At 48.0% G+C, this 23,119-nt stretch overlaps 1 protein-coding gene across 2 annotated transcripts in view; it reads right to left on the bottom strand.

Moving 5' to 3' along the window:
- ANKLE1 (ankyrin repeat and LEM domain containing 1) overlaps positions 1-23,119 on the bottom strand; it is an 84,644-nt gene that overhangs the window by 59,745 nt on the left and 1,780 nt on the right. For both annotated transcript variants that reach the window (XM_083179197.1, XM_083179198.1), the window contains exon 2: positions 6,381-6,533. In XM_083179197.1, coding sequence (XP_083035323.1) covers positions 6,381-6,533 — 153 coding nt within the window. The remainder of the gene's footprint in view (positions 1-6,380; positions 6,534-23,119) is intronic.

Raw genomic sequence — 23,119 nt, 5'->3', positions numbered from 1 at the left:
AATAAATTAAAAGTTACTTTTTATGATTCCATTTCTTTAGTGCGTTCCCCACAAAGCAGTCCCTTTTCTCTTCCTGTCCAAAAATGCTATATGCTTGACTGCTGGGAACAGCACCCCCTCTTGTTTATATATGAAAATTTGGGGTTCCTCTTTAAAAATACTTTAATTTCTGGTGTGCAGGTGGGCAACAGGCTTCCCAGTGGAGCCACAATACGCCAACAGTATGTCCATGTCAGCATTCTAAATGCCCATATACTTGTACAGACCATGTCAACATAGTTGTAGGGAATAGCAAAGTAACGGAGGGCCTATTACAAAGATGTATTTACATAAATCTGATATACTGTGATTGACATATGCGCAGGAGCCGCACTGCTCATGGGTAAATCTATTTCTGCAAAATCACTTGCTGTAGCTTAAAATTTACAGCATGATTGCCATGCTGCTGGCACTTCAGGGCGGCATCAGTAACATTTCTGGCAATGTGGAAGTGTTGGTTGTGGCAAAACGAATGCTGCCCCCAGCAGCATAATTTTGCCGAACATGTCACTCTGAGAGTGACTCTGATGTCTGATGTTCACGCAGACGATCCATTGAGGCAGCAGTAAGATCAGGAAAATCTGCAGTTAGTGTCTTAATACTTAAGATGCATCTTGCGGCTTTGAAATATTTTATGTTTGTACGCAGCAGCTGTCCTAATACCCCTTTCAGATATACTACCCGGGATTTTAGACCCGGTTCAAACCCGGGTTTTTAAAAATCCTGGGTCCATTGCAGGTGCGCAGGACCCGAGATTTTAGAGGACTAAAATCCCGGGTAGAGCATTTCAGACATACTCTGGTCCCGGGATTGTGCTCGTGCACGTGAAAAATCCCGGCCTTTTTCCATATGTCTGAAAGGGGTATTAGTTATTAGTGACAATCTCAGAGACAGCCTCAAAGTCAACAGACTGTTTCCCCTCAAGATTCTATTCAACTTTATTGTTTGAAATTGGCTAAACATAGTATTTAGAAGCAAAGAGTTCTTTTTAAGTGCTACAAGTGTTCTAGGAATAATATTGTTGAATTTTCTGCTAAATATACATAACAGTTTATCAGTGATTTAGGGTCTATTGAAAGTGTTTAAATATAATTAAAATTTTTATTTCAAATGAAATATTGCAATGAGATTTTAAAATCATATGCAAGACATAGAATGCTGCTTTCACGCCGCAAAACCTGCTTAGACCTGGTATTTAAAACGTTTATTAAAACAGGTCAAAGCCTGTTTATACCCCTTATGCACATATTACCTGTTCTGAGCAGGTTTTGCGGTGTGAAAGCAGGCTCTCCTACTTTTCATTCACCGCCAGCTTCAGGAGGGATTCCGCACTGTAAAGCAGAGCTCCCAGGCGACATAAGAGGCAGCAGCCAAGATTACTGCACTACCAGGTCGCTACAGCAAGTCAGCAGGCAGCGCAGCTCCAGGGATTTACTAACAGCAGGCACTTTCCAGCTTTAAAAAGTGCTGAAGGAAATATAACAGCAGCAGCCTGATCCTAACGGGATGCGGTCATTCGTCAGACTGCATTTAGGTCTACAGTCATTAGGTCGACCCCACTAGGTCGACTGGCAGGAAGGTCGACCTGACTTAAGGTTGACATGGGCCAAGGTCGACATGACTTAAGGTCGAATTTGCATAAAGGTCGACATGAGGAAGGTCGACTGGTCATAAGGTCGACATGGGTTTTTCACTGTTTTTTTGAGCAGACATGTGCCGACAGGCGGTATTTCATGCCCTACCATCCACTAGGGCGTGGTGGGAGAATAAAATAGTGTGCCGAGCGCAGCGAGGCACCGTGCCCGAAGCATTGCGAGCGAAGCGAGCGATGCGAGGGTCCGATTCTCATTGCCAACTGTGTCCATGTCGACATTCGGATCAAAAAACAGTGAAAAACCCATGTCGACCTTATGACCAGTCGACCTTCCTCATGTCGACCTTTATGCAAATTCGACCTTACGTCATGTCGACCTTGGCCCATGTCGACCTTAAGTCAGGTCGACCTTCCTGCCAGTCGACCTAGTGGGGTCGACCTAATGACTGTAGACCTAAATGCAGTCTGACGAATGATCCCATTCCATCCTAACATGTGGGGCCAGAACTGAGGGCTGAGGTCTGCTTGCTTCCAAAATTGGGTAAGCCAATGCACACCTCACCCCTTACACAGCGCATGGTGAGCACTGCCACTGAGGTCACGCTCTGTACATATCTAATGAGCTGTACCCAGCACAGTGAATATTTTATGAGCGGGTACCCACCCATGCATATGGAATGAGCGGGTCCCGCTCATTCCATATGCAGGAGGCAGGGACCCTCTCATTAAATATTCACTACACGGGACCAGCTTGTGCTCACTATTGGCTGGGTCCTAAAAACCATTTCAGACCCATTCAGTCTGCTAAAACCTGCATAGCAAGAGAGAACTTGTACTTTTTAATATACACACCGATAGTTTAAATAAATACATTGCTAAGAAACAATTAAGCCATTCAAAAAAAGGATTTGCCAAAATATAAGTGAGATCATGCGCTGCTCTTGAGTTGCTGTGCCATGTGTCCTGTCTGATCTGGGGAAGTTAATTATTTTATAGGCAGATAATTATTTTGCATCAGTTACTATTACTAGCTAGATATTTTAGGCTTCCTCCAGCCAGGGGCGGATTGGCCATTATATCCACCGGGAGGCCGAAATACAGAAAATAATTCACCTACTCTAGTCTGTGACTCTCCCCGAGGTCATTCCCCGGCCGGGCCGTCCACTCCCCATGTATTATTCAGAGGCATCGATTCGCCACTGCTGGATGCAGCTTAGCCTCCTCCTGCCCACTGTCCTCTCCCACCACTGCCCCGACTCCTCCTCTCCATATTGTACAGTAGACCGCCCTGGGGAGGCGTGCACCAAGGGACACATGCCGTCCAGGACCTGCAGAATACTCCCCAAGCAGCGCACTCCCCCTCCCACCCAAGCAAGCGCACTCCCCCCTCCCGCACAAGCAATGCACTCACCCCCCCTCCCGCCCTGACCAGCGCACTCCCCCCTCCCACACAAGCAATGCACTCACTCCCCCCTCCCGAGCAGCGCACTCACCCCTCCTGCCCCCTAGTCAGACTATGATGGGAGCCGCGGCCGGGACCGAAAAGAGGCGGGGCTACGACCGGAGGGGGCGGAACTAACGGGGCTATAAGGGAGCAAGACAACAGGAGAAAATGAGCTGCCTGCCACCTGAACTAGGTGAGTAACGTGATTATAATGCAACTGGTGTTGGCATATGTACAGGAAGCACTACTACTGTCAGCTACTGGTATCAGCAACTGGTGTCAGCATATGTACAGGCAGCCACGCTACTACCGTCAGCAACTGGTGTGGGAATATGTACAGGCAGCACTACAATTGATGGCAACTGGTGTCGGCATATGTACAGGCAGCCACGCTACTACCGTCAGCAACTGGTGTGGACGTTATATATAAGCAGCGCTACTCCTGTCGGTAACTGGTGTGGGTGTTACGTATAAGCAGCGCTACTCCTGTCGGCAATTGGTGTGGGTGTAGGTGTTACGCATAAGCAGCGCTACTCCTGTCGGCAACTGGTGTGGGGGTTAAGTATAAGCAGCTCTACTCCTGTCGGCAATTAGTGTTGGGGTTACGCATAAGCACAGCGCTACTACTGTCGGCAACTGGTGTGGGGGTTACGCATAAGCAGCGCTACACCTGTCGGCAGCTGGTGTGGGCATTACGTATAAATTGCGCTACTACTGTAAGTAACTGGTGTGGGTGTTACGTATAAGCAGCGCTACTCCTGTCGGCAGCTGGTGTGGGGGTTACGTATAAGCAGTGCTACACCTGTCGGTAGCTGGTGTGGGCGTTACGTATAAGTTGCACTACCCCTGTCAGCAATTGGTGTGGGCGTTACACATAAGCAGCGCTACTCCTGTGGGCAACTGGTGTGGGGGTTACGCATAAGCAGCGCTACCACGGTCGGTAACTGGTGTGGGGGTTACGTATAAGCAGTGCTACTCCTGTCGGCAGCTGGTGTGGGCGTTACGTATAAGTTGCGCTACTCCTGTCAGCAATTGGTGTGGGGGTTACGCATAAGCAGCGCTACTACTGTCAGTAACTGGTGTGGGGGTTACGTATAAGTTGCGCTACTCCTGTCGGCAATTAGTGTTGGGGTTACGCATAAGCACAGCGCTACTACTGTCGGTAACTGGTGTGGGGGTTACGTATAAGCAGTGCTACTCCTGTCGGCAGCTGGTGTGGGCGTTACGTATAAGTTGCGCTACTCCTGTCGGCAATTGGTGTGGGGGTTACGCATAAGCAGCACTACTACTGTCAGTAACTAGTGTGGGTGTTACATGTAAGCAGCGCTACTACTGTCAGTAACTGGTGTGGGGGTTACGTATAAGTTGCGCTACTCCTGTCGGCAATTAGTGTTGGGGTTACGCATAAGCACAGCGCTACTACTGTCGGTAACTGGTGTGGGGGTTACGTATAAGCAGTGCTACACCTGTCGGCAGCTGGTGTGGGCATTACGTATAAATTGCGCTACTGCTGTCAGTAACTGGTGTGGGTGTTACGTATAAGCAGCGCTACTCCTGTCGGCAATTGGTGTGGGCGTTACGCATAAGTTGCGCTACTCCTGTCGGCAATTGGTGTGGGGGTTACGCATAAGCAGCGCTACTACTGTCAGTAACTGGTGTGGGTGTTACGTGTAAGCAGCGCTACACCTGTCGGCAACTGGTGTGGGGGTTACGTATAAGTTGCGCTACTCCTGTCGGCAATTAGTGTTGGGGTTACGCATAAGCACAGCGCTACTACTGTCGGCAACTGGTGTGGGGGTAACGTATAAGCAGTGCTACACCTGTCGGCAGCTGGTGTGGGCATTACGTATAAGTTGAGCTACTCCTGTTGGCAATTGGTGTGGGGGTTACGCATAAGCAGCGCTACTACTGTCAGTAACTGGTGTGGGGGTTACGTATGAGATGCGCTACTCTTGTCGGCAGCTGGTGTGGGGGTAACGAATAAGCAGCGCTACTCCGGTCGGCAATTGGTGTGGGGGTTACGCATAAGCAGCGCTACTACTGTCAGTAACTGGTATGGGGGTTACTTATAAGCAGCGCTACTCCTGTCGGCAACTGGTGTGGGTGTTATATATAAGCAGCACTACTACTACCGGCTACTGGTGTGGGCGTTATATATAAGCAGCGATACTACTGTCGGCAGCTGGTGTGGGGGTTACATGTAAGTTGTGCTACTCCTGTCGGCAGCTGGTGTGGGTGTTATATATAAGCAGCACTACTACTACCGGCTACTGGTGTGGGCGTTATATATAAGCAGCGATACTACTGTCGGCAGCTGGTGTGGGGGTTACATGTAAGTTGTGCTACTCCTGTCGGCAGCTGGTGTGGGGGTTACGTGTAAGCAGCGCTACTCCTGTCGGCAGCTGGTGTGGGGGTTACGTGTAAGCAGCGCTACTCCTGTCTGCAGCTAGTGTGGGTGTTACGTGTAAGTTGCGCTACTCCTGTCGGCATCTGGTGTGGGTGTTATGTATAAGCAGCGATACTCATGTTGGCAACTGGTGTGGGGGTTACGTATAAGCAGCGATACAACTGGCAAATGGTTTGGGTGTTATGCATAAGTTACGCTACTACTGACGGCAACTGGTGTGGGCGATATGTACAGTATAAGTTGCGTTGCTACTGTCGGTAACTGGTCATTATATATATATATATATATATATATATATATATATATATATATATATATATATATATATATATATATATATATATATATATATTTGTCCAAATATCCCTGGTTGGGGATAAAGGGGGTTATTCACATTTGTTCGATCCTCCGTGCGACCGATGTTGCGTTTCTGCGCATGTGCAGACGTAGGGTGCCGGGTGCACGCACCCATGGCGGGGGGCGCCGGGCTGCCCCATGGGTTCCATGTTATGCTGGCTCCGCCCATTAATGATTTGCTATCGCCCACATGAGGCCACTTCCAGATATTTTCCAGGGCCACTTATTCCCCAATCCGCCCCTGCCTCCAGCCAATAGAGCTGTACATGCAGAAAATAAATGTTATAGTGAAGAAACTTCTTAAAGGGAAAGAAAAAAAATCTTCATATTGCCCAGTGTGTACGCCATATGTCGCCAACAATGTGAGCTCCTGCCTATTCTTACAACTGTAAAAATAGACAATACCAATTTCCAGTCAGAATAACTGCTCTCTGCCTCTCTCCTGAATGTTTTAAATGACTCTGTTCTTGTTTAGTGTACTATTTAAATATACTAATTATTAATCATAGTATACACAAATGTATTGTATTGAGGCATACCTGACATTGGGATCTCCACCGTGCTGCAAAATCATTGTCAGACATCTGAGGGCACTCTCGCTCTCCTTTCCTGAGGCCAGGTGAATCGCTGCTATCCCTTCGCAGAGAACCAGGTTCGGATCAGCTTTGCATTTTAAGAGATTTTCTACCTCACTGGAGATTAGAAAGAAAAAAAAAGTAAGTCTGAGAAATACACACAAAAAAAAAAAATAGCATTTATTAAACACACACTCATTGATGAAGATTTAGAGGTACTCTTTACCTAGAACGGCGCCCATCGCGGTGATCGCGACATCGCGGGCAGTACATAAACGGCCGCGACGCGATGCCCGCGATTTTCCCATAGGGAACAATGTTAAAAAGCCAGATTGACCGCGATTTTGCATTCAATGCCTCAATGCCCGCGATTTTCACATAGGAATCAATGTTAAATGGGCTACAGAGCCCAAATAGGCAGAATTAACCCTTAAATGTCCCCCCAATTTTTGTACGCCACCCCACGATCCACGCGAACCCGAAGCGTGGCGAGCGCAGCGAGCCCGCGAGGGGCGGCGGTACGCGTCCTCCGACCTTTTCATGCCCTACTATCCACGTCGGCGTGGAGTTGAGAATAGAATAGTGTGGCGAGCGCAGCGAGCCACCGAGCCCGAAGCGTGGCGAGCGCAGCGAGCCCCGCGAGGGGACGCGGATACCTTCACAGGTAAACGCGTCCCCTCGCGGGCTTCACAGGTGTCCGCTTTTCGCCACGGATACCTGTGAAGCCCGCGAGGGGACGCGTATAACTGTGAAGGTATCCGCGTCCGCTCGCCACGCTTCTGGCTCGGTGGCTCGCTGCGCTCGCCACACTATTCTATTCTCAACTCCACGCCGACGTGGATAGTAGGGCATGAAAAGGTCGGAGGACGCGTACCGCCGCCCCTCGCGGGCTCGCTGCGCTCGCCACGCTTCGGGTTGGCGTGGATCGTGGGGTGGCGTACAAAAATTGGGGTGACATTTAAGGGTTAATTGTGACTATTTGGGCTCTGTAGCCCATTTAACATTGATTCCTATGTGAAAATCGCGGGCATTGAGGCATTTTAAAGTAAAATCGCGGTCAATCAGGCTTTTTAACATTGTTCCCTATGGGAAAATCGCGGTGATCGCGGGTACACGATTTTTATGTACCCGCGATTTACCCGCGATGCCCGCGATTTTTTACCCCCGACGCCCGCGATTCTAATCGCGGGCGCCGTTCTAGGTAAAGAGTACCGATTTAGATTTTTTGACTGTCAACCTAGCCATTGTCGACCTAATGCTTGTGTTGACCTTCCATCCATGTCGACCATCGGCATGTCAACCTATTTCAGGTGTCGACCTAAGCTATAAATATCATAAATGGTTTGAAATATCATGGACTATAATATATCAGAGGCCTATAAGGTTAGTATTCAAAACAGGCTTTAAAGCTACTCCCACTACTGACACTACAATGCCCCTTAGGTTTCAGAAGAATGAATGAGTGGAGTAAGAGACAAAAAGGGGGTCTGGGAAAAAGAAATCAAAAAAGAGAAAGGAGCAAGAAAGAGAGATGAGTGACAAAGAGGGAGAGGGGGCTTCATGGAAAAAAGGGAATAAAAGAGAGGGTGTCAGACAAAGGGGGAGGAGCAAGAGAGGGAGGAGTACAAGAAGGAGCTAAGCCCCCCATACACAGTCCTTTTTTGCGGTCCGTTTTGTACTTTTAAAGTACACATCATATCGGATTGCATGCCTTGTGCATGCACTGCGATACGATACGATGTGTAGCTAGTACAAAAAGTATGTGCAGCACATACTTTTTGTACCATACTATGTGATGCGCATCGCATAGTACAGGACAGAGCCGGCAAAAACGGAGCGTCTATGGGCTCCTTAGGAGAATGTCAGGGTGTGAAAAAAAGATGGGAACAATAGCATTAGGAAGAAAAATGAGGAGAGACAGGGGGTGTAAGGGACAGAGGGGTTTGAGACTGAGAGTGTGATGGTAGCACCAAGCTAAACATGATATTTGAAGGCCTAATAATCACATAAATGAACTCCATACCAGCCGCTCATTAAGGCCATGGGGTGCTACTTAGGTGACGTCACGGTAGCTTGATCGGTTGCTAGGCTACCACGGGAGCAGCGGCGGCTTGTGAGAGATGCCGTCAGCTGTTTCTGGGGCCTGCGCCGATCAAGGAGGTGATCGGTGATGGTGCCAGCCAGGATACGCACATCCCTGCAAGCCCGCTCCGGGCCGCGGACAAGGGGCTCCCGCATAGTGTGAGCTGCGGGTGCTCCCGTCTGTGGTGCGTGAGTTGGTCGCCGGCCAGTCTCTGGTTGTCATGGCAGCAGATCAGCGTGTGTGAGACGGTGATGCTGTTGCTGTGCGCCAGAGCCGACTGACGTGCAGCAGAGGGGCGTGTCTGGCGTGGCTGAGGGTGAACTGGCTGCAAATGTGAAGGTATTTAAATGGTTTACACTGTGGTGATTTTTGTACCTGTTTGAAGTCTCTTGAGGAAGGGGTTGTGCCCCGAAACGGCCCGTCGAGGCTCAATAAACATCTTATCTTCAAAGAAATTGCTGCAGTGACGTGCTTGATCCTCCTGGGGACCCTTGCATATATATATACACATACATATACACACACATATACATACTTATGTATACTGTGATATTGTCTGAGCACTATCGCTACTGGCGCTTACTGATATAAATTTGGATTGATGTAATTACAAAAGTTTATATAGCATGCACCACACGTGCTGCAAGTGGGCCCTCATTCTGTAATATGCGAAGCTTGCAGCCCCACTGAGTCGATGACACACCCCCACCCCACCCCCGTAACCCCTCACACCCATGTCACAAAGACACAAGAGAAATTTAATCTTGTCATCAGGATACAGATTGGACAAATGGCATACATTAAATAGCCCCAATCCACGTGTAAGCTGGTCAGCCAACTGCACCCCCCAGACACACCTGGGGAGGGTCACCTATCAGAAAGTGGTTTTACATGTGCAGCAGCATAGTATAAATGTCATAAGAAATACATCTAATATAACATAATAACAAAGTGAAAAAAAAAGTGTAAAAAGTTCACAAAAAATACATACAACATATAAACGTTACACATACTATAAATATGTATTGAGATACATTAAACTCCTTGTGGTGAAATCCAACACAATATATCTGTATAACGATCCAGGAGACATGCGACCCTCTTGTGGTCAATGAAGAATACAGCATCTTTAATCCTCATAATTGCAGATAAGCCTAATACATCGGTGCCTAACAGGCACTACCACTAAGGTGAAAAAACAATAGTTAGAGATGTATTATAGCACAAAAACATGCATCCGTAGACCAAGAATTCATAAAAAAGAGCCGAGACCCAGATCAGTGATAGGGTTCATAACTGAAAAATCCATTTGGATTCTAGCTGTAATAATTTTTTGTCCCCATCTCCCCTCTCAAATTCAGAGGTATCTGATTATTTATCAGATGCATGTGTACTCCTCAAGGTCCAAATGGCTAGTACATGCACCTAGCACTAGAAGGAGTGGTCTCCTTCTGATTGTCTATCAATTTGAACTCTAAAAGGTGGGAATACAAAAAGGTATGTCAATATAACCCATTAGTAAACGGTTCGGAAACAAAATTTACATATAAGGATTCACATCCAAGCTACTAGACATTAGGAAGGCGTTAAGGAGCTTCCAATAAAAGAAATACTAAAAAGACAACAGAGAGTTTACAAATAAACTGAGAAGACGTATCCAGTTTATATCACTTTAAAGATTCTTCCAGATTATTTCAAAATATTTGGCACACCCCTGATGAAGTCTCTTGAAGGAGACAAAACGAGTCGTTTTTTTTTATATCATCCATAATCAAAGGATAATACCAAAGACAAGAATTAACTGAAAAAAAGTTTGGTTTTTATGTATGTGTCAATAAATGTATTTTACATGAAAGAAAAATCTTAGTGTGTACAAATTGGACAAATAAGGATTGGGAAAAACAGAAATTAGTTCAACTCTAAATTTATGTAAGGGCGCCATATAACACTATTGTAGGGTGATTTGGATTGTGGGGTTCTACTAGTAGAGGACCATGTGTTATAGGCGACCGAGAGTCAGCATTTAGCACAATTCTAGAGATTAAATAGATATATATATATATATCTATCCTGTGCTGGCTCCAGCACTCTGCTGTCCCCCAGGACTCACTTGCTCCGGTGCCTTCAGGTGTGACCACTTGGGTCCACTAGTACAAACCACCGATATCTCGAGCGGCACTCAGAGTCTTGACAAACGAGGTTACACTGCAAAAACGTGTTTAATGCAACTTCAACGTTTCGGGGCGCTGGTCCCCTTCGTCAGGATAAACACAAGGTGTCACACACAAAAAATATATAGGCAAGACTTACCCCCCTTAATCACTGCTGCCCCTCCCGCTGCTCCAGGTCACCTGGCAGTGCAGCGCGATGTCCATTCCCCATACCGCAGTTTCCTGTTTCCGGCGGAAAACTGTCATCCTCTCCCTGCCGGTTCCCATGGCAACGTTCGGGTTAACAATCTGCAACAAACACATTATAAACATTAAAACCGCACTTTTAAAGATGAATCAAGACACAGTACAATATTGCGGTTTTAATGTTTATAATGTGTTTGTTGCAGATTGTTAACCCGAACGTTGCCATGGGAACCGGCAGGGAGAGGATGACAGGTTTCCGCCGGAAACAGGAAACTGCGGTACGGGGAATCGACATCGCGCTGCACTGCCAGGTGACCCGGAGCAGCGGGAGGGGCAGCAGTGATTAAGGGGGGTAAGTCTTGCCTATATATTTCTTGTGTGTGACACCTTGTGTTTATCCTGACGAAGGGGACCAGTGCCCCGAAACGTTGAAGTGGTTTATATATATCTACATCCACTTTGAGCTTATGCTGCAGTGACGTGTTATTCCTGATCTCCAGGATCCTGGTCGTACATCTTATTACTACAAAGGCACGCAGCTTTTCTTTGAATACTTTGTGGGAAGTGCCGGTCCAATAGCTGGAGATAATTATTATATATATATATATATAATTATTACACACTATACAGTATATATACACATACAAACGTGTGTGTGTTCCTTATCTCTAGTAGTTTAAATAGCTATCAAACATTAGCTTTTTAAATCTCCATGGAGACGCCTACAGCCAATCAGGGCTTAGTGTATCTAAAGCACTCTGACATTGCGATCCTCCACTGTCAGTACATTGGAGGCAGCCGGCTCACCCCGCAGTCAGTGCGGGGTATGCTGCTGCAGGTGAGAGTCTGTGCTGGAGCCTGGAGTAGTAAGTATAGAGGTCCAAGAGTCCGGTTTCAGAAATACGTGAGGCCCCTACACTTTATGTCCCCTGTATTTTTGGAACCAGGTCTGGCTCAATGAGCCATGGGCTGGTTATGCTCACTTGGGGGGATCCCACGCCATTTTTTTTTAAACAAATTTAACTTTTACACATATTTTAACATTGAACCATGCACAGATCTCAATGATCTGTACATGGTTCTGTCAAATTCGTCCATCACAACCTAGTCTGCTTGTGTGGCAATTTTTTGTAATGTTTTCCTGAATTCGCATCTCATTAGATATGCAATTTGTATACTTTATAAAAGGGAAAACATCTGGATGCGAGTTTCGGCATTACTAAAAATAGCCACTCCAGAATGTACGAATCCGCAGCAACAATGCGTGATTTGACGCATTTCGCATCTCATTAACTATGCGATTTCAGAAAAAGTGCAAAAACTGATGTTTTTTGCGAAAATATCGCCCCCCCCCCCCCCCCCCCCCCCAAATAAACTAAAAAATTGCCTCCTATTAAATGTCACCCAATGTTTCCAAATTACGGGAGCCAATCTCCCGATATGTGCAAATATACTTAGATGGGATAGGAAAGTTGGCAGTGCTGTAGCCGCTTCGACTAGGCTAAATGCCCATACACACTGGGCGATTGAGCTGAAAGCCGCTCAAACTTTGTGTTTTGAGCGGCTTTCAGCTCAAAGCCACCGAATGTGTACGGCCCGGCTATGAGCGAGCGGTGATGTGCGCTCCCACATCATCACCGGGAAAGCCATTCATTGCTGGTATCAGCAGCAGATGAGTGGCTTTCTGGATGGCTTTGCATTGGGCTGCACTATGGAAAGATGTCCGCTACCCGCTGATTGCACTGGGCAGGGGGAAAAGCTACCAGCGTGTATGCACGGAGCAGCTTTCCCCCCAGCATTGACAGCGATCATCGCTGTCCATACACGCTGGGCAAAATTGCCCAGTGTATGGACCTTTAATCTTATGTCTGAATGGAAGCTAGTGTATAGCTGGGCATATAGTACCTGCTGTGGTACAAATTGGAATTAAGATGTAAAATGAAAATGTCACTTAATAATCTGTACAATCTAAAAATGTCATGTGGGTACAAAACACACCTCTAATAATCCTTGAGAACTGCTGTGAAATAAATGTAACAGTGTTTATTAACTCAGTAAAGGAGAGTGTCTCGACAGAATGGATAAATCATCTGTATCCCTACTAGATTGTTATGCCCAATTTAAGCCAATAAACTGATCAATCAATAGATGATAGATTCTGTAAGGGAAAACTGTACTTAGGCTAGCAATCACTTTGATTTGTATTAAAACAGCAACTACTGTACTTTGTAATAAGCATGTAAAGGCCCCCATACACTAGGGCGACTTGTCCTTAGGACAAGTCGCCCCCGACTTCCCCCTGAGCTTCCCCGGCTGCTCCCCGGGGAGCTTGATTAGATTGGCACTTGATGTGCCATTTTTTACATGTGATAAATCGTCTCGATTTATCACATGTAAAAAACCCGGGGAGCAGGGGGGGCTACAGAGGTGGGAGCAGGGGGGCTGGGGACGCTGTGGGGGACACGTCTGTGTCCCCCGCTGCTGGGGACGCTGCGGGGGACAGCGTCTGTGCTGCGAGGCGGTAGAGGGAGCAGGGGGGGCTAGGGACGCTGCGGGGGACACGTCTGTGTCCCCCGCTGCTGGGGACAGCGTCTGTGCGGCAAAGCGGTAGAGGGAGCAGGGGGGGCTGGGGACGCTGCGGGGGACACAGGCGGCATAGAGCCGGGCAGGGGGAGCCGGCCGGGAGCTGTCAGTAATGAATAAAAAAAAAAAAGCCCATACAATGAATGGGCAGCCTGTGATTGGCTGCTGAGCGCTCTCTCAGCCAATTGCTGACTGGCTGAGAGAGCGCTCAGCCAATCACAGGCCGCCCATTCATTGTATGGGCTTTTTTTTTTTTTATTCATTACTGACAGCTCCCGCCGGCTCCCCCTGCCCGGCTCTATGCCGCCTGTGTCCCCCGCAGCGTCCCCAGCCCCCCCTGCTCCCTCTACCGCCGCGCCGCCCCACTAGGTCCCAAGTCGGGTGGTCGGACGTGCAGCAGGTCCGACCACCCGACGCAGATCCGATGCGCACGGGACCGCGCATCGGATCTGAGGGGACATCAAAACTAGCCGATTTTGGTCCGATTTCGGCCAGATCCGACTGATCTGGCTGAAATCTGACCAAAATCGGCTAGTGTATGGGGGCCTTAACTTTCTGAAATTTGTGATGAAACAATGTATTAGGTACAATTCTACATTAGTGATCTCAAATGTGCTGCCTCAAGAGAATGAGGTCTCCATTGTACACAGATTCATATTCAGGACAAAAGAGAAAAAAAGAAAATATAAAAGAGAAAAGGGGATTTTTGTAAGAACTTACCGTTCTAATCACTTTCTCTGAATCCATCCTGGTGACACAGCTCAACCATGGGGATGTAGGAGGGTCTGAAGAAGCCAGGCACCTATGCTAAAGCTTTCAGAGGCAGGATCCTCCCTTCTGCATCCCAGCATTCCTCAGTTTAACTTCCAGAACACACTAGGATACATTAACGCAGTACAAGGCCTGAACATATTAATATGCACAATCAAGTAATTATAACCATCATAACACGACAACACATGAAACGGCATTACTTACTGAGCGTAAGGGAGGGATCGCTGTGTCACCAGGATGGATTCAGAGAAAGGGATTAGAACGGTCATTTCTTACAAAAATCCTCTTTTCTCTTTCATCAATCCTGGTGACAGTCAACCATGGGACGTTCAAGAGCCGGTTCTTTGGGAGGGTAAGCTCAGGCCTGCATGTCTCATCACTGCTAGCCCAAATGAAGCATCCTCCGATGTAAACTCATGGAACCTGTAGAATTTAGTGAAAGTGTGAACAGAGGACCAAGTGGCAGCCCTGCATAGGCGCCCCATGGTGCATCGCGCAAGAGGCAGCAACTGACCTTGTGGTATGAGCATTAATTCTGAAGGGCACTGGTCTACCTTCTTTATTAAGGCAAAAGCAATAACCGACCTTAAGTGCGAACAACATCCGATTTCTTTAATCTGTCCCTGACCGCCTCAGGAGTACTAAACACCGGAATCACAATTTCCTGGTTTAAATGAAAAGAGGAAACTACCTTAGGCAAAAACTTAGGAACTGTTCTCAACACTGTCCTATCGTCATGGAACACCAAAAACTGAGACTTACAAAACAAGGCCCTTATATCCGATACACGCCCAGCAGACGCGATTGCCAACAAAAAGTTAATTTCCAAGTAAGAAGCTTTAGGTCAGCCGACCTTAACGGTTCAAACTGTGGTTTTTGAAGAACAGATAACACCAAGGATAAATCCCAAGTAGTCACTTGTTGTCTATAAGGTGGCTTAAGACAGGTAACCCATTGGAGGAAGGTTTGCACCTCTGGTAACAAGGCCACTTTCTTCTGAAAGAAAATGGACAAGGCCGACAACTGCATCTTCAATGATTGAAGGCTTAATCCCGAAGAAAATCCATCTTGCAGAAAATCCAGAAGTCTGGAGATTTTAAATCTAGAAGTGTGAACTGTCTGTCTCTCACACCATCTAATGCTGGGGTAGCCAACCCTAGTCCTCGAGAGCTACCAACAGTGCATGTTTTGCAGGTCTCCTCACAGAATCACAAGTGAGCTAATTAGCTCCATCTGTGTATCTTTTAAAATGTGTGTCAGTGATAAATGAGTGCAGCTGTGCAGCAGCTAGGTTGTCTGGAAAATGTGAACTGTTGGTAGCTCTGGAGGGCTATGGTTGGCTACCACTGATCTAATGTATGTCTTCCAAACCCTATAATAATTAGCTGCAGAAACCAGTTTCCGTGCATTAATCATGGTTCGGATAACTGCGTCTGAGTAACCCTTCTTTTTCAAGATGGAGGTTTCAAGAGCCAGGCTGTTAAATTGAGCCGAACTAGGTCCTGGTGAAGGAAGTAAGTCTGGCCGAAGTCGCCGTCGACAAGCTCAGAATGTTGGAGTATCAAGATCTCCTCTGCAAATCCGGAGCCATCAGGATGATGGATGCTCCTTGCATCTTCACTCTCTTGAGAACCTGAGTCAACATGGGAAATGGTGGGAAGACATATGCCATGTTGAAATTCCAGGGCACTATCATGGCATCCACTGCCCACGCCAACGGATCCCTGGTCCTTACACAGAACCTGGATACCTGACAATTGCTTCTGGACGCCATTAAGTCCACTTCTGGGAGTCCCCAAAGAGCCACAATTTCCTGGAACACTTCTTGGTGTAACGCCCATTCTCCTTCCAGGAGATCTGCTCTGAAGAGAAAATCCGCTTCCACATTCCAGATTCCCGGAATGAACACAGCAGATAAGGCCGGTACATTGGCCTCTGCCCACTCGAAGATACAAGACACTTCCAGCATCGCCATCCTGCTGCGAGTGTCCCCTTTGTGATTAAGGTAAGCCACAGCTGTGGCATTGTCCAACTGGATCTGAATAGGGAATCCCCTCAGAACTTCTTCCACCTGCAGCAGCGCCTTCCAGCCTGCCCGCAGCTCCAGGACATTGATCGGTAAGGACGATTCCACACTGGACCATAGACACTGTAACCTCAACTTCAGGGTTACTGCTCCCCAGCACCGGAGACTGGCGTCGGTGGTGACCACCAGCCAATCCCATGACCGAAAGGAACACCCTAATTGGAGAGATTTCACATCCGTCCTCCAGAATAAGGAATTCCGAGTTTCCGTAGTTAAGAGAACTTTTTCCATTTTCATGGCCTTCGGGTTCCCCGAACAACATGCAAGGATGTTCCATTGGAACGGCCTCGAGTGAAATCTGGCGTACTGAAGGTTCTCGAAGGTCGCCACCATTTTTCCCAGTAGCTTTAGAAATTGCCATACTGACGGACCGTGAGACTAGTCCAGAATAGTCAAAACTCACTGACCAAGAGGTAGTCCAAATACGGGATGATTAAAATTCCCCGGAGCCTGGGTGCTGCTGCCATGACTGCCGTAATCTTTGTGAACACCCTTGGAGCGGTCGCCAGCCCAAAGGGAAGAGCCCAAAACTGCAGCTGTAACTCGCCTATCGCGAAACGTAGCAAAGATGGATGTTCTTCGTATATAGGCACGTGCAAATAGGCATCTTGAATATCTACCAAAGCTAAGAATTTTCCCGGCTCAAGAGAATTATTCTCAAAGATTCCATTCTGAAGTGATCCACCAACAAGGGGAGATTCAGGGACTTTAAGTTCAGAATTGGTCTGAATGAGTTTTCCGCTTTGGGTACCAAAAAAAGAATGGAGTAAAACCCCTTCTTCATTTCCTCCCCCGGTACCGGAACCACCAAGCCCTTCTCCAGGAGAGAGCTTGCCGCCCCCAAAAGGGCCTTTCTTATGCGTGCCTCCCTGGATAAAGGTGTAGGCAGAAACCTCCTTGGGGGAACGCCCCTCAGGTTGATCCTGTATCCCTTGGAAACCAAAAGGTCCTGGGCGGATAGAGCCCAAGCATCCAGTTACAAGCAAGAGGCAAACCCCCCCCCCCCCCCCCTCTGATTCCAGATCGGGGAACCTTCGGCCTGTCATGCAGAGTGCTTCTCCTCCCCCTTGGAAGCCTGCTTATTTGTGAACGCACCAAAATGTTACTTGGGAACTTTTCCAGCCACAAATCTTCCTCTACCTGACTGTCCTCTGGAGGAAGCTCCCCCAAAAAAGCAGAAATCCTGGAAGATCCCTGCTTGGCTGCTGGCATGAGAAGAAGTGTACTCTTTTCCCCCGTTGCCTGTTTAATGAGAGATTCCAATTCAGAGCCAAAAAGCAACTCTCTTAAATGCAGCACCCCCTTGCACAGGCAAAGCAATAGTTTTAGACAGCCTAGCGACCGGGGCATCTACTAGTGGGACCTTTTCCCAGTTTTACATGCTCTTCTGGCATGGGGTACAGGCTTAAGAGACTCCTTATGCCCAAGAGGTTTTTATCAGGGGTTTTCCAAACCCCTCCCACTCCCACATGCGTCCCTGAGCTGTCTCCTGGACACTTCCTGTTGGGGAGCCTTATTCACCTCAGATAAATTCAATGCCTGTTTTACAGAAAAATGTAATCATCAACACTAGGGACAGAGGATTCAATCTCTTCCCTTTGATCCCAAGACATGTCTTCCACACACTCCTCGTCCAACTCAGAGTCTATATTAGGGATAGGTGGGGTGGAAAAAGGATGTATACATACATACATACACATACATACATACATACATACATACATACACACACACACACACACACACACACACATATACACACACTGAACTTATCGGTCTGCTGTCTTACCCTCTGTGTTCACCGGGGATGGTTTCGCCTCAGAAGAAGCGGTACTCTTTACCTAGAAGGGCGCCCGTCGCGGGCACATTTATGTATGGCCGCGACGCGACCGACGCGATGCCCGCGATTTCCCATTGAAACCAATGTTAAACATGGAAATCGCGTCGGTCGCGTCGCGGCCGGCCATAAATGTACCCGCGATGCCCGCGACGCGATGCTCCCGATTTCCCATAGGAATCAATGTTAAAAGGCGCGATGGACCCGATTTTACTGTTAAATGGCTCAATCCACCCGATTTGGCCATAGGAATCAATGTTAAATGGGCCACAGAGCCCATTAACCCTTAAATGTCCCCCCAAATTTTTAACGCCACCCCACGATCCACGCCAACCCGAAGCGTGGCGAGCGCAGCGAGCCCGCGAGGGGCGGCGGTACGCGTCCTCCGACCTTTTCATGCCCTACTATCCACTAGGGCGTGGTGTGAGAATATAATAGTGTGGCGAGCGCAGCGAGCCACCGAGCCCGAAGCGTGGCGAGGGGACGCGGATACCTTCACAGTTATGCGCGTCCCCTCGCGGGCTTCACAGGTGTCCGTGGCGAGGCGGACACCTGTGAAGCCCGCGAGGGGACGCGTCTACCTGTGAAGGTATCCGCGTCCCCTCGCCACGCTTCAGGCTCGGTGGCTCGCTGCGCTCGCCACACTATTATATTCTCACGCCACGCCCTAGTGGATAGTAGGGCATGAAAAGGTCGGAGGACGCGTACCGCCGCCCCTCGCGGGCTCGCTGCGCTCGCCACGCTTCGGGTTGGCGTGGATCGTGGGGTGGCGTTAAAAATTTGGGGGGACATTTAAGGGTTAATTTGGCCTATTTGGCCCCAAATCGGGTCCATTGAGGCATTTAACAGTAAAATCGCGGTCAATCTGCCGTTTTAACATTGTTCCCTATGGGAAAATCGCGGTGATCGCGGTCATCCCGATTTACCCGCGATGCCCGCGATCACCGCGATTTTTACCCCCGAGGACCGCGATTTCAATCGCTGGTGCCCTTCTAGGTAAAGAGTACCGAAGAAGCTTGTCACTCGGTCTGCAGTAAAAAATATCACCTTCCAGCTCCACACAGTGTGGGATGAAAGGGCGCCAGGGCAGTGAAGGAAGAGACCAAAGTCCCTGCTACAGCGGGGTGGGAGGCTCCTTGGCACCTTTTTCCCCTGTGAGCCGCTCCAACTGAAAATTTCATCTATTTCCTGTGTCACCCCTTCACTGGGGACCACATGGAATTGCCCAGCAGTGCTGAGCTCCTGTAAGAGGCTGCAATCTCCTCAGAGTTTAGCCTGTAAACCCATCCAAGATGGCAGCCCCCATCGCGGGGTGCCCGTCACCCATGATCCCCCCCCCCCCCTTCTATGCAGCGAGCCGGCTCCGGGGTCCCCCATGGTCCAGGAAACCTCACTAGTGAGGAGGTTTAAGCGTTGTGCTGAGAGACCAGACAGGATCTCTCAGCACACAGGGAGCTGACAGGATGCGCTTCTGTCAGCCCCTGCTGCGCTGTCAGTGTGAGGAAACTTCCCCTGGAAGCCTCACACTGTGCCTGCACTAACTAAGATGTAATATTAATTTAAAAAAAAAAAAACACCCTAGCTACTCTATCTGCAGGAGCAGCCCTTCAGCATAGTACCAACTCCGGTGGGCACCTAAAATGAACTGGGGAATGCTGGGATGCAGAAGGGAGGAGCCTGCCTCTAAAAGCTTTAGCACAGGTACCTGGCTCCTTCGGACCATCCTACATCCCATGGTTTAGCTGTGTCACCAGGATTGATGAAAGAGAAATATACTTTCTTTTTTTTAGAGTAAGCTACAATATATTGGGGATATGGCTACAGCGTCCAAATAAATGTTGTTGATGAAGAAAATAAAAAAGATTCCACAAATCAAAAGTCCCATACACACTTGAGGATTTTCACCTGAAAATCGATTAGTGTGTATGGGACAGCGCCCCCCGACTAGCGATGATGTGCGCTCCCACATCATCGCTAAGAAGGACTTTCATCTGCTGGTTTTAACAGCAGATCCAGTGATGATGGATGGTTTTCCATCGCTGTGTGTGTACGCTGCCGGGCTGAAAGATTAACCACTTTCAGCCCAGCGGTGTGCCCCGCTGCCTCCCCCCGCCTGTCATACTCACCCTCCTGGACTTGTCCTCGCTGCCCCGCTCACTCGCCTCGTCCGGCTGGCTGCTGCGGCTGGCTGGTGAAGAGCCCTGCTCCCCCGCCTGTCTCACCCTGCCTGCTGCCGCGCTGGTCCACCCCACAGAACTCCACTGTGTACCTGTGCTATGTCCACACGGGTCTGTCTATGCTCTGCCTCCCGGGCCCCACCACTGGTGTATGCAGCTGTCCCTGCCTGCATTGTTAAAGGAGACAGCCTGCAGAGTGGTTGTAAACCCGGCTGTCTCAGAGCAGGTCCAACCATCCGCTGTGCGGCTATTTCGAATGACACGCCTGCTTGCAACTCGCGAGCCACCCTTGCTTGATTGGCTGCGAGTCAGGGACAGATGGACCTGCTCTGAGACAATCGGATTTTCCTTTAGTGATGTAGGCAGGGACAGACTGCAGGGCAAGGTGAGCGTAAGTAGGTAGAACCGCACAGAGCAGTGCGCATAGCATGTTACCCCTGGCACCATGTATGAAAGGAGCATGTAGGTAAGCAACACTTATGTGGCATTATTTGTAATGGGCATTACAGTGTGTGGCATAATGTGTAATGTACATTACGGTGTGTGGCATAATGTGTAATGGGCAGTACAGAGTGCATAGTCTCCTGTCCCACAAAGTCATGCCTTACATTTTTTGCAGGCAAGCAGTGTATATTTTACCACCACCACCGCCACTGCAACGCCGTCCTCCCCCCCTCCGTCTGCGCAGGGCAGGGGGAAAGCCGCTCAGTGTATATGCACTGAGCTGCTTTCCCACAGCGATGAACGTGATCATCGCTGTCCGTACACCCTGGGCTTGCCCTGGGTGTATGGACCTTATCAGAGATTTTGGGAAAGTCTTTTGAAATGAAAATCTTGTAGTGTGTATGGGCCTTTAGACCAAGAAGCTGCTGCTGCTGCTGGTTGTGAAAATCGTCCAGATAACTGTCCAGCCAGTGAGCAAGTTTATTTGGTTGATATATATGTAAGGAGTAACATGAGGGAAGTCCTGGAAATCTGCTGCGTTGGCCCGTGGACTAGACACCCTGATTAGCCAGTAAGGTCAGTGCAGGGTTATCTATCTCCAAGGCACAACATGAGAGTGCCCCTGGTAAACAGAGTATAGTAGGACAGAAAAGGCATCTACAGCTGGTGAATCAGGGGCAAATTTATTAAGCTCGGTGAAGTGATAAAGCGTCTTGTTTTTATCACCGGCCAATCAGCTCCAACTGTGAAGTTACAGGCTTGGTTTGAAAAAATGACAGGCAGGAGCTGATTGGCCGGTGATAAAAACCAGACACTTTATCACTTCACCGAGCTTAATAAATCTACCCCTCAGTGTGCTGCTGTTCTCCATGTGCTGGTGCATCAGTGGAAAATAAGCGGGGGGCAGATGTAACTTGTGCAGAGAGAATTAGATTTGGGTGGGGATTTACTTCAAAGTGAGATCTATTTTGCAGTGTAAAAATAAAAAAGCAGTCAGTATTTTCCCTGCACAGAAACAAAATAAAATAACTCACGCAAATCTAATTCTCTCTGCACATTTTACATCTTCCCCCTGCAGGGCACATGGTTTTGTCCATCTAAGAAGGATTTTGTCAGAAAGAGTGAACTAGAATAAGGCACACAGTTTGGGAAGCAATGCAATAGCCCACTTGTTATTTTGGTTGTTACAGGTGCCTCAATGCACAAAGATTGAACTCTTCTATTGTGGTTCCCCTTTGTTCACAATCATCACCATTGGATAACAACAACATGATTTCACCAGCAGCTCCACACTACCAATAACAGAACCCTTATTTTTCTAGTGGAAACCATGTTATGAAGAAATATATTTTTACATTAAATTGTTAACACGCCACAACTTTCTGAATGTTTTACTAACAAAGACAGCTAGATATTTATTACATCCCTGGAAATTTAAATAAATTTTGGAAAATGTTAAAAACACTACTTTGAAGGTGGTAAAACCAAATTTAGCTGATTGTATAAAATCTTCTGTTCAGCAATATTGACGAAATATGCCCAAATTAAAGTAACAATTTTAAAAACACATTGGGCAGACGTATTAAGCCTTAAAAAAGATGAATGCAAGGTTGATAAAGCATGATAAACGCGCAGCCAGCTCCCAACTGACATTTTCAAACGGCCTATAACATGTCAGTTAGGAGTTGATTGGCTGGATGTTTATCACCCTCACGTTTATCTCTTTTTAATGCTTAATACATCTGCCCCATTGTTGTTTACAAATAATATCTAAACATGAAAAGAAGTAAAAAAATGGGTATGGGTACAAATCAGAAATGGACAAGATCTCGGAACGGCGGACTGGACAGGCTCCATTCATCAATTTCTGTAATTCCAGAGCTTATTGTGTCTGGTTTGGGGGGTGGCGTGTCCGGGAAGGGGAGGGGGGGGGGGGGGGGGACTGCCTGTGACACCTGTCACCAGGGAGGGGAGGAGTGAGAGAATAAAGCCTCCCTGTATGGTCCGGGCATGTAGCAAAAACCGGAACAGTCAGGACTGCACAGGGAGGCTGTAATCTCCCCTTCCCCATGTCCCTGGTGAAAGCTATCACAGGCATACCTCCGGACACTACAAGCTCCAGAATGCAGAGTTTGATGCCCGGTCTGGCGTTCTGGGATCTTGTCCGGGCTCTGGTTTTTATTTAGTCCAGTAAAAAATACAGAAGCAACACTGTGCAGCCTCTGCATGATAATGGTAATAAGGAAATATTTGTGCCCGAGTTTGCTACTAAAAAAAAAATCCAGTACAAAGGTCAAAGTTACATTATCCATGAAACCGCAGTACATTGTGTTGCAGCCACCCCCATCGTTCCGTTGCTGGG

The sequence above is a fragment of the Crinia signifera genome, chromosome 1, assembly GCF_055691185.1.
Source record: "Crinia signifera chromosome 1, ASM5569118v1, whole genome shotgun sequence".
Classification (NCBI taxonomy): Eukaryota; Metazoa; Chordata; class Amphibia; order Anura; family Myobatrachidae; genus Crinia; species Crinia signifera.
The sequence above is the reverse complement of the archived record's forward strand: the minus strand, read 5'-3'. Positions and strand labels throughout refer to the sequence as shown.